This window comes from Acipenser ruthenus, chromosome 1 (genome assembly GCF_902713425.1).
Source record: "Acipenser ruthenus chromosome 1, fAciRut3.2 maternal haplotype, whole genome shotgun sequence".
NCBI classification, from domain to species: domain Eukaryota; kingdom Metazoa; phylum Chordata; class Actinopteri; order Acipenseriformes; family Acipenseridae; genus Acipenser; species Acipenser ruthenus.
In genome coordinates this window covers 6932120-6945692 of record NC_081189.1, presented here as the reverse complement: position 1 = coordinate 6945692, position 13573 = coordinate 6932120, and the positions used below count along the sequence as shown (strand labels likewise).

At 39.9% G+C, this 13573-nt stretch overlaps 1 protein-coding gene across 7 annotated transcripts in view; it reads left to right on the top strand.

The window, feature by feature from the left end:
• The first annotated feature begins 7608 nt into the window (after window positions 1-7608).
• LOC117404022 (multiple C2 and transmembrane domain-containing protein 1-like) overlaps window positions 7609-13573 on the top strand; it is a 150701-nt gene continuing 144736 nt past the window's right edge. For 4 of the 7 annotated variants that reach the window (XM_058986607.1, XM_058986416.1, XM_058986325.1 and 1 more), the window contains exon 1: window positions 7610-8409. In XM_058986607.1, the coding sequence (XP_058842590.1) occupies window positions 7903-8409 (507 nt within the window). In that variant the 5' untranslated portion in view covers window positions 7610-7902. Of the gene's footprint in view, window positions 8410-13573 lie in introns of all 7 variants that reach the window. The other 3 variants (XM_058986470.1, XM_058986366.1, XM_058986508.1) reach the window with 2 other exon arrangements.

Sequence of the window (13573 nt, the reverse complement as noted above, 5' to 3'; positions counted from 1 at the left end):
GGAGTTTCTGTTGACACTTGTCGCCATGGTAACTCCTATCTAGAGAAGGTGTGGTTATGTAAAGCGTGAGCTAAACAAGGAGGACATGCAGCCTTGTTAATCTCCAGACACATTCCTTTGATATACGAGCGGGGTTAGACAATTAGGCAGCAATGTTTGAACATGCTAATCACAGAGGCCACAGTTAAACACTACCAACATTCAACATTCTATAAAAAAAAACATTCTCATTCCAGATTCCAATCTGTTGCCAGAAATATTATGTTGACATGCATGCTAGCTAGCACCTCTAACTATCACTCAATAGAAATTCTAAAGAAGTACTGGTATTTCTAAGTGCATGCGCTAGCTAGATTCAATGAATGGTTTCTAATCGCATTCCTTATAATGCCAACTGATTCATCTACCTCATCAAAAAGAATCTACAGTACTGGAATTTTATTTCGAAACTTAATATGCTAAATGAATGCTTCTTTCAGAATAATCCAAATGCTACATACAAGTATAAAGCATTGTAGAAAGAATGCATTCTGAATACAAAAAACAGATTCATCATGGTGCAATTAAACGGTACCCCGCAGTAGTGTTTGCTAGTGTGCTTGTTATACATTATACCTTAGGAATATTTCTCACAGAATGTATTTTGAGAGCTGATATCTTGGTTTTTTAATCTGTGGCTTGCATAATGAGAAGCGGGGTCAGAAAACCTTTTCACAGAACAGGCGCAAGGGCTGAGAGGAGTAAGCCCTGAGACTTGAAATAGGAATGATGTGCTTGTGACTTTAAGAAGGTGACATGCTTTCCCCTTGGTTCATGGAGGTTAGGGAGCAAGCGTTGCTCCCCCCCCAAGGGGAAAATGAACATTAGAATAGAGGATACATTTGAGAAGACTAGAAGTTGCCCTGATTAACAAGGGGGTCCCCTCTGGCCTTCGGAGAACCTTCCTCTCGGAGGATGAGGCCAGCTCAGCTGGGCCTTAGGATGGGAAGTGAACGTTACTTGCCCACAGAGGGAGACAATTGCAGAGGTGGCGCTGCATTTTGGAGGGGAGGAAGGTGGAAAATGCAAAAAGCAAAACAGAGAATAAGAACTTAAATAGGGAGGTTAATTAATAGATTGGCTTAATTAACTAGCTCAATGGTTACAATTAAAGGTCAGGTACCAGCATTGCGTTTGTGAACTACTGCACAGATCAAATCTTAATTAAGAGTTTCTTTAACAGATTACATTATAAATGCATGTAAGACAGCGCTGTCAAGCAAATCTCCTCTGTTGTCTCTCTGTAAGGTCTCTAATGGTCACAACCCCCCCCACTTAAGTGCTCACTTATACCCTGGATTGCTGATCAATAGCTACAGCCACTAAGCACCAAAAATGTGGCATCCAAAAAGAAAAACCTCTAATTTAATAAACCTAAAAGCTTTTCTTTGTGTCCTGAAGGACATTTCGCTTTCAAGTCCATGTGGTTTTGAATCTGATATATTCCCTTTTGCCAAGAGACACAATATTGAAAGTGAAAAGGGTGTACAATACACAGAGCTGATATCCCATCACTTTGTTGCATAATCAGGATGCAGAGGTATCAGTAAGAGAGGTGCATCACTCAACATCACTGCATCACTACCTGTTGCATATGTATGATATCTAAAAAGGAAAGACCTTGAGTTCACAATGGCTCACCCCAAAAGCACAGTAGGACATCTAAATATTTTTACTAAAATCTACATTTTATGTATATCACAAATGTTATTGATATTTAAAAATACATTATTAACACTAACATACTACACTTGATTCATTTGTACAAAATGGGATAATTGCTGCCTAATGAAAGGATAATGGCATCTACCTTTTGCAGCTCAGATTCCTTCTCTCCATCACAACACCTTACACAGAATGAATGCTGAATGTCTAACCTCTTATTAGAATTTGCCACAGTGTATACTGGAGTTTGCACAAAAGTAGAAATAAACTCATATAACAAAATTACTCGTACTAAGAAACAACAAAAAATACGGCAATTAAAAAAGACATTTCGTCTAGCATTTTGCCTACTTGACTGCTTCTTTTAGTTTTACCCTAACAGAGAAACTTCCCCAAGCAAAGTTGCACATTATAGTAAACACACCTAAACAGCAGAGAGACTTTGTGGTGCTGGTAGCTTGCATTGTTTTCAAGTTCTCTTATTCAGAAAACAAGTTTCACAGCCATTTTTTGTAAATTAGCTCTGCAACAGGGGCCCCATTGGGGAAAGGCCTGGGCACATTGAACCCAGACAGGGTGGTTGTCAATTTAAAATAATGCTGGCTGTTGGAAAACATGGAACAAGTATTGAATAGCAGTTTGCTACGCATGAGGAATGACGGCTGTATTCATGTTATTTTTCTGAAAAGTGATTTAACATTGGATAGAAAAAACTGTTAGTTCCAAAAATGCAAGCACTGCTGTGATAGATGAAAGCTGCAATATGGTAGAGAAGTTACTCTGAAGTTGTAACAACTGAAAAATATTCTTTTGTGTCAAAGCAAATGGCTGGCCAGCAGCACACGGCTGTACAAACAAGTCCTTTGATCTCCAGCCCTGACATGAAAGAAGCTTGCCCTTCGGGGAGTCCACTGGGGTATAAAACTAGTTAAACAGGTTTTTGCTTAGAAAATACCGCTGGTTTATGAGGGGATCATAAAGCTAGTCTTCAAGGGGACCAGAAGAGACCAGGCTCTAAGACTTCAGAGAGATCCAAAGAGATAATGCCACTGGGATCAAAGGGTCTTAGGCAAATCGGAGAGATAGGAACAAGGAAGATGACAAAAACCAGATGTATGGACCTTTGTGGCACCAGGGTCTGAAGAATGCACTGAGTTCAGAGATCTTCACACTAGATCTCTCTCACACACACACACACACACACACACATACACACACTCACACTAAATGAAATATATGGTAACAGGATAATGAGTTGTACCTTTTCTATTGGTTAAGTGTCAGAGAAAGAGGAGGAGAGAGACACCTATGCAGAAGGGTATTTAATGTCATGCAACGATTGTAAGAACGAGTATTCTGTTTGTCCTGTACCTGGGACCAGACTCCCTGCATATTTCAATAAACCTAACAACTGAGTGAAGAAAAGGACTATGTGCATTTTCTTGAATCTACTTACTCATCATCCTCTTTTTTAAGTTACATCACTGGCACTTCATATATTACAGGAAACTGAGTTTTCAAAACATCTTTCCCAAGCAGCGTTTGAGTCACATAAAATAAACTGCTGCTTTGAGAGGATGTATCTTTCACTGGACACAACTGAAACACGAAGTTTCAATCTGCTGGGGATTCATCTGTCCTCTATACAGAGCTGCCAGCTTTGCAATGTTTCCAGTAGGTCTATCTTTCATACAGGTTTCATGTGAACCTATTGCTTTTCCACCTCACTCAGGTCTATTAAAATGCCCTCTCCCTCCTTGACAAACATTGTCCATATTAACTGGAGGTTCACTTGTACTGCAAACCTCCCCTCTTACAACACTCAAGGTCGTTTCAGCTAATTAATATCCTTATTAGAGATTGTATGTGTTTTGTAGAGCCATTGGAAGTCGTGATTACCAGTTGATATATAGGCAGTCAAAAAATTGACATCATAGTGTCAACAACAAAAACGGGAAATGTAAATGTGTTGAATTAATGGGGGTGAGGAGAAGGGGATTACATTGAATCTATTGAAACATAAATCGAACACCTTTCACCATTCAAAAACCTGAGGCAAGTCACTTTGTTTAGACTGCTAGCTAATTAAAGACTCTTAGTTAATGGATGCCGAGGTTAGCACTGGTCATGTCAATGCATTGATTTCATTTATTTTGTTGTCATTGAGCTCAGGAAGAGAGATTCATGTTTAAACTTAGGAGCCTGCGGGGCGCTCCCGAGTGGCGCATCCGGTAAAGGGGCTCCGTGTGGAGTGCAGGATGTACCCTATAGTCTGGAGGTCGCCAGTTCGAGTCCAGGCTATTCCACTGCCGACCGTGGACGGGTGCACCATTGGCTGAGCCTAGCCCGGGGGGGAGGGCTTGGGTCGGCCACGGTGTTCTCAGCTCACTGTGCACAGGCAACCCCTGTGGACTGGCCGGGCGCCTGCGGGCTTGCATGTAAGCTGCCCAGAGCTGTGTTGTCCTCCGATGCTGTGGCTGTGGGTTGGCTGCATGGCAGGCCTGCAGAGTGAAAAAAAAAGCGGTGGGCTGACGGCACACGCTTCGGAGGACAGCGTGTGTTCGTCTTCACTGCTCCCAAGTTGGCACAGAGGTGTTAGCGGTGAGCTGAGCTTAAAGTATAATTGGATATGTCAAATTGGGAGAAAAGCAGGGTAAAATGAATTGGCGACTACTAAAGCTCTACCTCAGCAGATATGGAAGAGAAAGCTGTCTGAGTGATTGCTTGCCAAATGCTTCAGGGACAGCTGTGTATCTCTAGGAAAACTAAAATACATGTCTGTCGTTAAGGAAGATTCAAATTGGATTTATTTTGGTGATAATATTTAATTTTTTTTCCCACAATTAGGTCATGAGTTCCTATATTTTACCACAGGGATGATTTTCAAAGCTTATTTTCCATTTTTTTTCAGAAGATTAAAAAAAAACACCCTTTCAAGTTGCAAAAGGATAAAAAAACCTTATTTACTGAAAACTGTCTTAAATGAAATACCTTCTGTGTGTTTATTTCCAGTTGTATTACTGTATAGTTTTCTCCTTTTGAAAAACAGTTTGGACTCAGTCAGCTACTAGGAGGTGGGTCAGCACTGTTATTGAGAATTTATTTTTAAATAGGTACTCAAATTATTATCATTAGATTGACAAACAGCATTTTGCCATGTTTTTTTTTTCTTTCTTGAGCTACAGCCAGCAGGGTCCACAGAAGGATGCATTTTGGAAAAGCGTATTAAGCGATCAGTCAGAAACCACATAGGTAAAACAGGTAAAATGAATCATGGTTATGGAACACTGCAGCTTTAAGAGGAACAATAACAATGTTAAATTATTTGAAATTATATGATGATTGCAGGTGTGACTTTATAATACTGTCATGTGCCAAATCCATACTCCCCCAAAGCTCATCCAAACCTCATCTAAGCACTTATTCTTGTCCCATCACCAACGCAGTGCTGGGCCGTGCAAAAATGATAAAAAATGTAATTCTACCTACTGGCCATCAGTGTCTAATCCTCCGACACAATAATAAAGGTAGTGAATGAGGATTTGATCTTTGCCTCCTGGTTCAGAGACAAAAGACCTGTCTGCTATTCCAAGAGTGCCGATGGCAACTACTTACAAAACATATAGAGTCAACAGCAAATCAGTATAACAGTAATTATTAGGTGTTGAAGCTGCAGTTGGCTGAGATTCGAGGAGTTCATTAGAAAGTGGGAACACAATGGTGTGCTGTGACGCTAAGAGGTTGCACTATTATTTTGCAGGTCTGTTAAATTCCTGTACAAGGTTGCTATTTAAACTGCCATTGCAATTCCAAAATACAACAGCGACACATAAACACATTATGACTCTGAACTCGTAGTGGGACGGGATGTGCAAATATACATGTAGCATTATTTACAGAAAGAGAGTTATTTTTGCCATGTTAATCATGGCAACAGCAACAATAGATCTGAGGATCCGATGCTGTTTGTTGGGTTAACTGTGGTATAAAATCTCTAGCTTTCAAGATCTCAAACGTCTCTTCTTCAGATATAAGTGTGAATTTGTTTGGTAATTTCCATCTATACCTGAAGAAGATACCTTGGAGGGAGCTAGAGATTAAATACCCTTGGTAATGTAATAAACTGTCAAATCTTCAGATCTATTAGCGTTATTTCTACAAATTGTCACATGCAACAGATGCTGCAGGGATGGGTCTATAACTGCTCGGGCAAGGGGTTCATGTCCAGCCTCCACATCAGAAAAGACAATTATTTGCAGTTCTTGATGAGTTCAGCAAGGTCTGTGTTCATACATACAGGGTGTACCCTCAGGAGAAAGTTTGCTCTTCATGAGCACAAAATAGCTGAACCACTTGTCTTGTGATAAAGTGTGTAATACATAAAGCCTGGGCATTAAAAGCCTGTATTAGGGTTTGAATGGGGCGTGATTGTGGGTTGCTGTCCAACCTGAAGAATCTGTGTCCAAGACTGAGGCAAACCCTGGACACTGTGTGAAACGTCATGTAGGGTTTACCAGTCGGGTGCTCTTGATTGGTCTACGTGCATTGCATTTTGCAGTGATTGTCCCTGACTGGGGAAGACAACAGCATCAGTTTATATGCACAGTAACCCAAAGACGACATGCAGGTTGTGGACCAGCTTCATTGACTTGCATTGCATTTAAACTGTATTATAAACACTTGAGGTCATATTGCCATAAGGGGGGGAGTTTATTTATTTTAATATAACTCCTTTAGATTTGAATTCAACTGTCTTGGCTATATAACATTCTATTTGTCTTTTATTTTATAGCTTCTCTGCACTGTCTAGGTGGCTTAAGAGATTCATTCACTACTACCCCCAAGTCCTTTTCCTACATAGTTTCCTCTATTTCGTTACTATTCATTCTGTACTTGCCTCTAATGTTTTTCTGCCCTATGTGCAGACTTTGCATGTATTTATATAAAATGTCATCTGCCATGTGTCAGCCCAAGCTTGAATCTTGTCTAAATCTCTTTGTATTACTAAATTTGCTGATTGGAAGATGGCTACCCCTCCCAGTTTTGTGTCGTCTGCAAATTTGTATAGTTTACTGATTACGTCTTGGTCCAAATCCTTTATATAGATTAGGAATAACAGGGTCCCAATACTGATCCCTGTGGTACCCCACTTGTTATATTACTCCAGTTTGATGCCTGGCCTCCAATTATAACTCTCTGCTTTCTGTCTTGTAACCGGTTATGAATCCATGCTGCTACTTCACCATTTATTCCTACTGATTTAATCTTTAAGTTTAGTCTTTTGTGCGATACTTTGTCAAATGCTTTTTGAAAATCCAAGTAGATTATGTCTTACGCACTATCCTTGTCCACTCTAGTCGTCACCTCCTGAAAGAAATCCAGTAAATTAGTTAAACAAGATCTACCCTTCCTAAAGCCATGTTGGCGGTCTCCTACGATGTTGTTACTATATAAATATTCATCCATTTTGGTCTTTATTATAGTTTCCATGATTTTACATATGATTGATGTTAAATGTATAGGTATGTAGTTGCCAGGGTCAAATGTATCTCTCTTTTAAATATAGAAACAATATTGCCAATTGTGCTCCTTTATTTATATATTTGTTGAATACATTGGTTTAAAAGTCTGTTCTCTAGTTTCCCTAAAGACTCCTGCATCAGGCCCTGGGGATTTGTTTATTTTAAGTGCTGCTAGCTCCGTTAGTACTTTATTCTATTCTATAACAAACTCTGGTAATGATGCTTGTGTACATTATGTTAACTTTGGTATATTGTATATGGCGTATTGCTGTTCACGGTAATTATTTAAATAAATAAGCATGGGGGCGGGTGTACATTTGAGGGCATGTATATGCAAACTTCAGTTTTCTTTTTCCATTGAAGCTTTTTACTATAACCACACGGGCTGCTCACATACTGTACAAGGAAACCACTACTTCCGCAGCATGAGAAAACAAGAATGCCAGTCTTTTATTTTTTCTTAAATAATGCTGATCCTTTTTGGAAATTCCCGTTACAAACAAGGTCCCAACGGGAAGAATCGAGATAGGAGAAAACTTCACCCCTCCCTCCCTCGCTCCGTGTCAATGTAGTAATAGTGGTATTTCATTGCGCTTCGATCGTTACGCTGTTCAAACCAATTCGAGCCTGTTTCCCGGGTTGCTCAGCACGGACTGGCTGCTGCTACGCGGGGAGAATGCAGGAAAAGCTTCAGGATGGCAGTGCGTCCGAGCAAGAGGCACTGTCCTACCAGAAAAAGATGTGGAAGAGTTTTCAAGAGAAAACCAAACCTTTTCTCAGCTCCAAATTCGGATCTGACCGCCGCAGTGCAGAAGAGAAAAAAGAGCCCGGCAGTAAATGGATCTTCAAGAAAAAGAGTCACGTGCTGGACCGCGTACTTTCCTCTTCTCAGCCGAATCTCTGCTGTTCTGCCCCGCAGCCTCTTGACTGCGAGAGGTCTGTCTGCAACCAAGGCGACCCTGATAATAAAGAACAGCTGGAGAAGCAGGTAGGAGTCGCACCAGCAAACGCAGAACCGAACTGCACTGCGAAACAGCAGCAGGGGAGCCCCGAGCCCGCAGTGTCTCACCTCATCCTGTCCCATCAGAAGAGCTCCTCCTTGGGGTCTGCCTGCTTGGAGAGGCTGCTGGACCCAGCAGAAAGCGAGGCAGAGGACTGCCTCACGCAGAATGCGAGCGAGTCTGTAAGTAAGCATGTTTGAACGCATTTGTTATTAGGAAGTAGTGCGTATTTTACTCACCGTTTCATTAAAAAAAGATGCCTGGTTTTGGTGGTAGCGGGTGTCTTACGAACATGTAACTGCAGTAACTAATGCATGCAGTCCGATGCTCACATTGATATTGGTAAGCAGGCAAGTACTGTATGGTTCTAAAATATTCAAGTATTAGTATTACTTGTCTATTACTTGTCTAAATTCCATAGTCTATGTAACAAATTACGTGTTTTCCCTTTTTGAAGGGTTCCGTGCTTTCTTGCGTTTTAACCCCTCTACCCTCCCTTCACTGACTTGAATTACTTTAGTATTAACCATAATTTAACTTAATTTAAGTTAACATAATTTAATTTAGTACTGCCGCACGTTATTGACTCACTGTTGTAAGTGTACAAGACCACGGAAATGAATTGTCACAGTTCAGTGAGTTTGTATTATCACCACGCCATACTGTCCAACACTGTGGCCTGCGCTGTGCATCATAGGTCTTGTCACATGGCTTGTTCTTGTATCCTGAATAATTCACACACTAAGTTGTACTATTTCTGTAGTCAGTAGTGTTATTCACTTACAGTTGCAGCTACATTTAATTAGCACCATATGCTTGACATAAACTGTGGTATGTTTAAATACTGTACCGCACAGTCCTTCATTCCTGGGCATGGTAAATTGCCCCATTGAAAAAGGATGACGTTGCATGGTAACATATATCCTGAGTAAAACCTTAGATACCTAGATTGTGTTTACAAAGCAGTGTTTCGCTGGGTGACTTTGTTATTAATTACAAAAACAGATGGCATTGGAATTACAGTGGTGGAGGTCTCAGTGTTTTTGGAGAGGGGTGAAACGTTTATGTGGTAATTTATTGCAGTGTTAAATATGCCCCTTTTTAAACTGGTATTTAAATGCCTAAGCCGAGGGCTGGAAATATGAATGTAAAGTACAACAGCCAGTGAGAACAGCATGCAATTAGACTGGTGAAATGCCATGGCTGAAATGAAAGCAGCATGGCTGTCTCCAGTTTTAAGCACCCCAATACATTATTTAATGTGGCCTGTTGCATAAATAACACCTGATACCGGTCTTCAGTGTGACATCCCAGTTACCTCACTCCTTAATTATAGGCCTTTTGTTTAGTTAACACTAAAAAGAAACTCAAGGTAGGCTAATACAAAACAAGACCACCTGTCTTCTGTAAGATTTTATGATAGAGCGTCTCAAGTTATATTACACCGGTATCAAATCTAGGACCACTATCTGCTTTATATTCCTGTCTCTCTTGTCTGTTTCATTTTACATCCAGTACCTCGTTTGGGATTCAGAAGTACTTTGCCATTAGGTGACACATGTCTCAGTCGATGGTCTGACAGATGAATGAAACATATCTTTGGGACTCTTGGAAATTGCACTTTGGACCATACAGTGTAAATCATCTGGTTACTATACTTTAATACCCTTTTTTCCTGTAAAGTGGGTTGCTAGCTGCACAGAGGAAGCCGTTCTTAATAATCATAATGTGCAGACTGGCACTGCTATTTGGTTACAGTAAGCAGATGGGTTTGACATCTTGAGTCAGTGTCTGGGGATGACAAGGGTAAAATGAAGCTGACGAGCATCATTTACGTACAACCTCACCGTTGTAGTCAGAAGTTTACAAACCCCAATATAGTAGGGGAATATTCTTAGAGTATAAAAGGCATAGGATGATTGCTGTCGTTACCAATAAGTCAATATGGGAAAAAGTAAAGAGCTATCTGAAGACCTTAGGCAGAAAATTATTTATTGTCCTAAAACTGGAGAAGGATACAGGAAGATTTCCAAGAATTTGAGTATCCCAATTTCAACTGTTTTCTGTTATCAAGACTCATGGTACTGTCACAATGCTCCCTCGGTCTGGAAGAAAGAAGGTTCTTTCACCAAGAACAAGTAGAAGAATTGTGAGGAAGGTTAATAACAATCTGAGATTGACTGCCAAATATATTCAAAGTGAATTGGCTGCAAGTGGGACTGGGATTTCCATTTCAACCATAGGTCGAGTATTGCATGGTGAAGGTCTCAATGGTCGCAGGCCAAGGAAAAAGCCACTCTTAGGAAAATGTCACAAGGACAATCGCTTAAAGTTTGCAAAACGGCATTTGAATGAGGATATGAGTTCTGGTCAAAGGTTTTGTGTAGTGATGAAACAAAAATCGAGCTATTTGGTCACTTTGATAGTCATTACGTTTGGAGAAAGCCTGGTGAGGCGTACAAAGAAAGAACACCATATCTACTGTCAAGCATGGAGGTTGTAATATGGGGCTGTTTTTCCTCAAACAGAACAGGAAATTTAGTTCCAATACATGGTAAAAATAAATTCCATAGCATACCAAAAGATATTGACCAATCATCTGAAACCCTCCGCTACAAAACTTGGTTTAAAGCACAACTGGACATTCCAACATGACAACGATCCAAAGCACACATCAAAATCTACTTCAGAATGGTTAAAGAAGAATAGAATCAATGTTCTGGAATGACCTAGTCAAAGTCCTGATATATATATATATGTGTGCGTGCGTGCGTGCGTGTGTGCGTGCGTGCGTGTGTGGATATTAATGTCCAAACTTCTATATTCAGCACTTTTAGGGTTAAGAAGGAGAGGCGTTGTCACTGGCAGTATTTCAGAACTGTTAGTTATACCTCATTTGTCTAAGTGCAGTGTCATTTATAGAAACCTGTAATTGAGTTAATGCAGAGTAGAAGCAGCCTCATAGCTCTGAACGTGATTCCTGTGACTGATATCTTTAATGCGGCTGAATGGAAGCCACTTTCTTTGCAATTGGGCTGTTTTTTTACTTTATTTTTCTCATCAAGTCATTTTTATCAGGGCTGTGCTCTTTGAAGAGTGACACTAGCTGCTGATGTTGCAAATGGCCCAGTAAGTGTGGAATCAGGCTGTTAATCAAGTACAGTATGAACACAACTGAAATGCTTTTAAAACTGAAGTGTGCCAGTGAAACCAAACTGCTGTGAAACAAAGGTAAGTTCACATGGCTTATCCCTGAGAACATCCATAGATAATGCCACTGTGATGGACTCAGTACTACTGGATGTGAGTAGAACAGGTCATATTATCCACTAACAGGAACTCTGGTACCATGCAAGGTGGACAACTTTGGGAGCCACTCCTGCTGGATTAGAGCATGTGTGGTTTGTAGTTTTGTATGCCCCACCACTCAGCCGCACTCTGGAAGGCAAATTGTGTCTTATAAGAACTTTGAGCATTGGACCAAACTACCTCTCAATGGTTGTTCTTTCTAAGAGGGCCTGCCCATGACACTTCACTGGAGTGAAAGGAGATTAAGCTTAGTATTTAGGAAATGCACTGACCTACTGTAAATATGAACCCGATCTCCAACCAGAACTGGCTTTCCCAACAGGTCTTCATCACAGAGCTCCAAACACCACCAGCTTCTGTGTCTTATCAAGCAAAAACGAGATAAAAACCCCGGCAGCTGTTCTGAAAGGCATCGTCACATTTTAATTGGTGCATTTATCTACATGTGTTTATTTAATCCAATCGTGTCCTTAGAATAAAACCACTTACAGGTGCAGTATGTTCTCAAGCCTTCTTAAGCTTCTGAGTTTTGCTTGGAAAATACCAGACTGCAGTGCATAACTGATGTGGTCTTTAATAGACCTGACTGCTGCAGCAACTGCCATCTCGAGACATCTGAGCTTTACATGACCATGTCCATTACTGCAACACAAGGAATTATGCAAAGGGCTTGCTGTATATGTGTGGCTTTGGTCATGCTCAGGTGGGTCACTGGACTTTATGATATTGATGGAATGTCTTCATTTTGATGGTATTTCATTTACATTGCTGAACAAATAAGAAACAAGTAACAGTATCCCAAAACACACATTTCTGTACTGTATGCCTACAGGTATATACTGCATGGAAATATAATGTTTTTAGTAATTCTATCCACAAATCTTTAATTTTATTATGGTATTTTGCTCATTCGAAAGTAAGACTATCACAAAAATAAACGGTGAGTCCCCATGCTTGAATTTTTAAAAAACAGACATTTTATTTTTCATTATTATTTGTAGGGAAACACATAAAAAAGGTCATACAGAAGACAGTCAAAATAACCATGATGACGTTTGTGATTTATACATTTAATATATGTAGGATGATGCATGAAAATGATGCACAACAAAAACAGTAGCGGATCACCTTGAAGTGTATCTCAAATTCAAGTTACCGTTAAAATATTTCACCAGTCTTTCAGGGTCCTTTTTATTTCAAATGGCACGGTGTGTGCTTTCTGTAACAGATGCTTGCGTGCAGGTTTATACTTGTTGGCAGCACCTGGCTTGCTGGATTTCTTGACTGAGAAAGTATGCTTAAAATGTAACACGATCAGCTGTTCATACAGCGTTCCACATTGACTTTCCTACATGTTGTATCCAGTTAAGTTGAAAATGCTGTTCTGTATGCAGTAGGTTTGGGCTTGTGCTCAGGTGTAATTCCAGTTAGTACTGTACACCCATCTAATCAATTTAATGATCTATTGTGGTGTAATTCTTGAGACAGATCGCTTCTTTTGGGGATGGGCGTTGATTACTAATTCTTCATGCGTGTAACCTAGCTTCTAACAATAGTAGCCAGCATACTACAGTACAGGACAGTTCCGTCATTACTGTTCATGGTTGTAATGTTCAAACACAGAGTTTACTTTTACAGACATGCCTGTCGAGTTTGTACATTAGGTACTCGCACTTCAAATTACATTTTAGTTTATTTACTGTTCCTTTATTTACTGTTCCTTTACCTTTTTAAGATGTTTTATTGCTTATTGCACACTCCAATGTTGTGCTTGGACCATGAGTTGAGGCACTGCTCTTCAGTTATAGTTGCCTGCTTTAGACAACTGTAGGCTTGATCAGCCTCCTTATATTAGTAAGTAGCAGCACCATCTCCAAAGCAAAGTATCTGATCACTGTATGGTGCTGGCTGATCTAGCCTATAGTTTGTATGTGTGTGTATATATATATATATATATATATATATATATATATATATATATATATATGTGTGTATATATATATATATATATATATATATATATATGTATATATATAT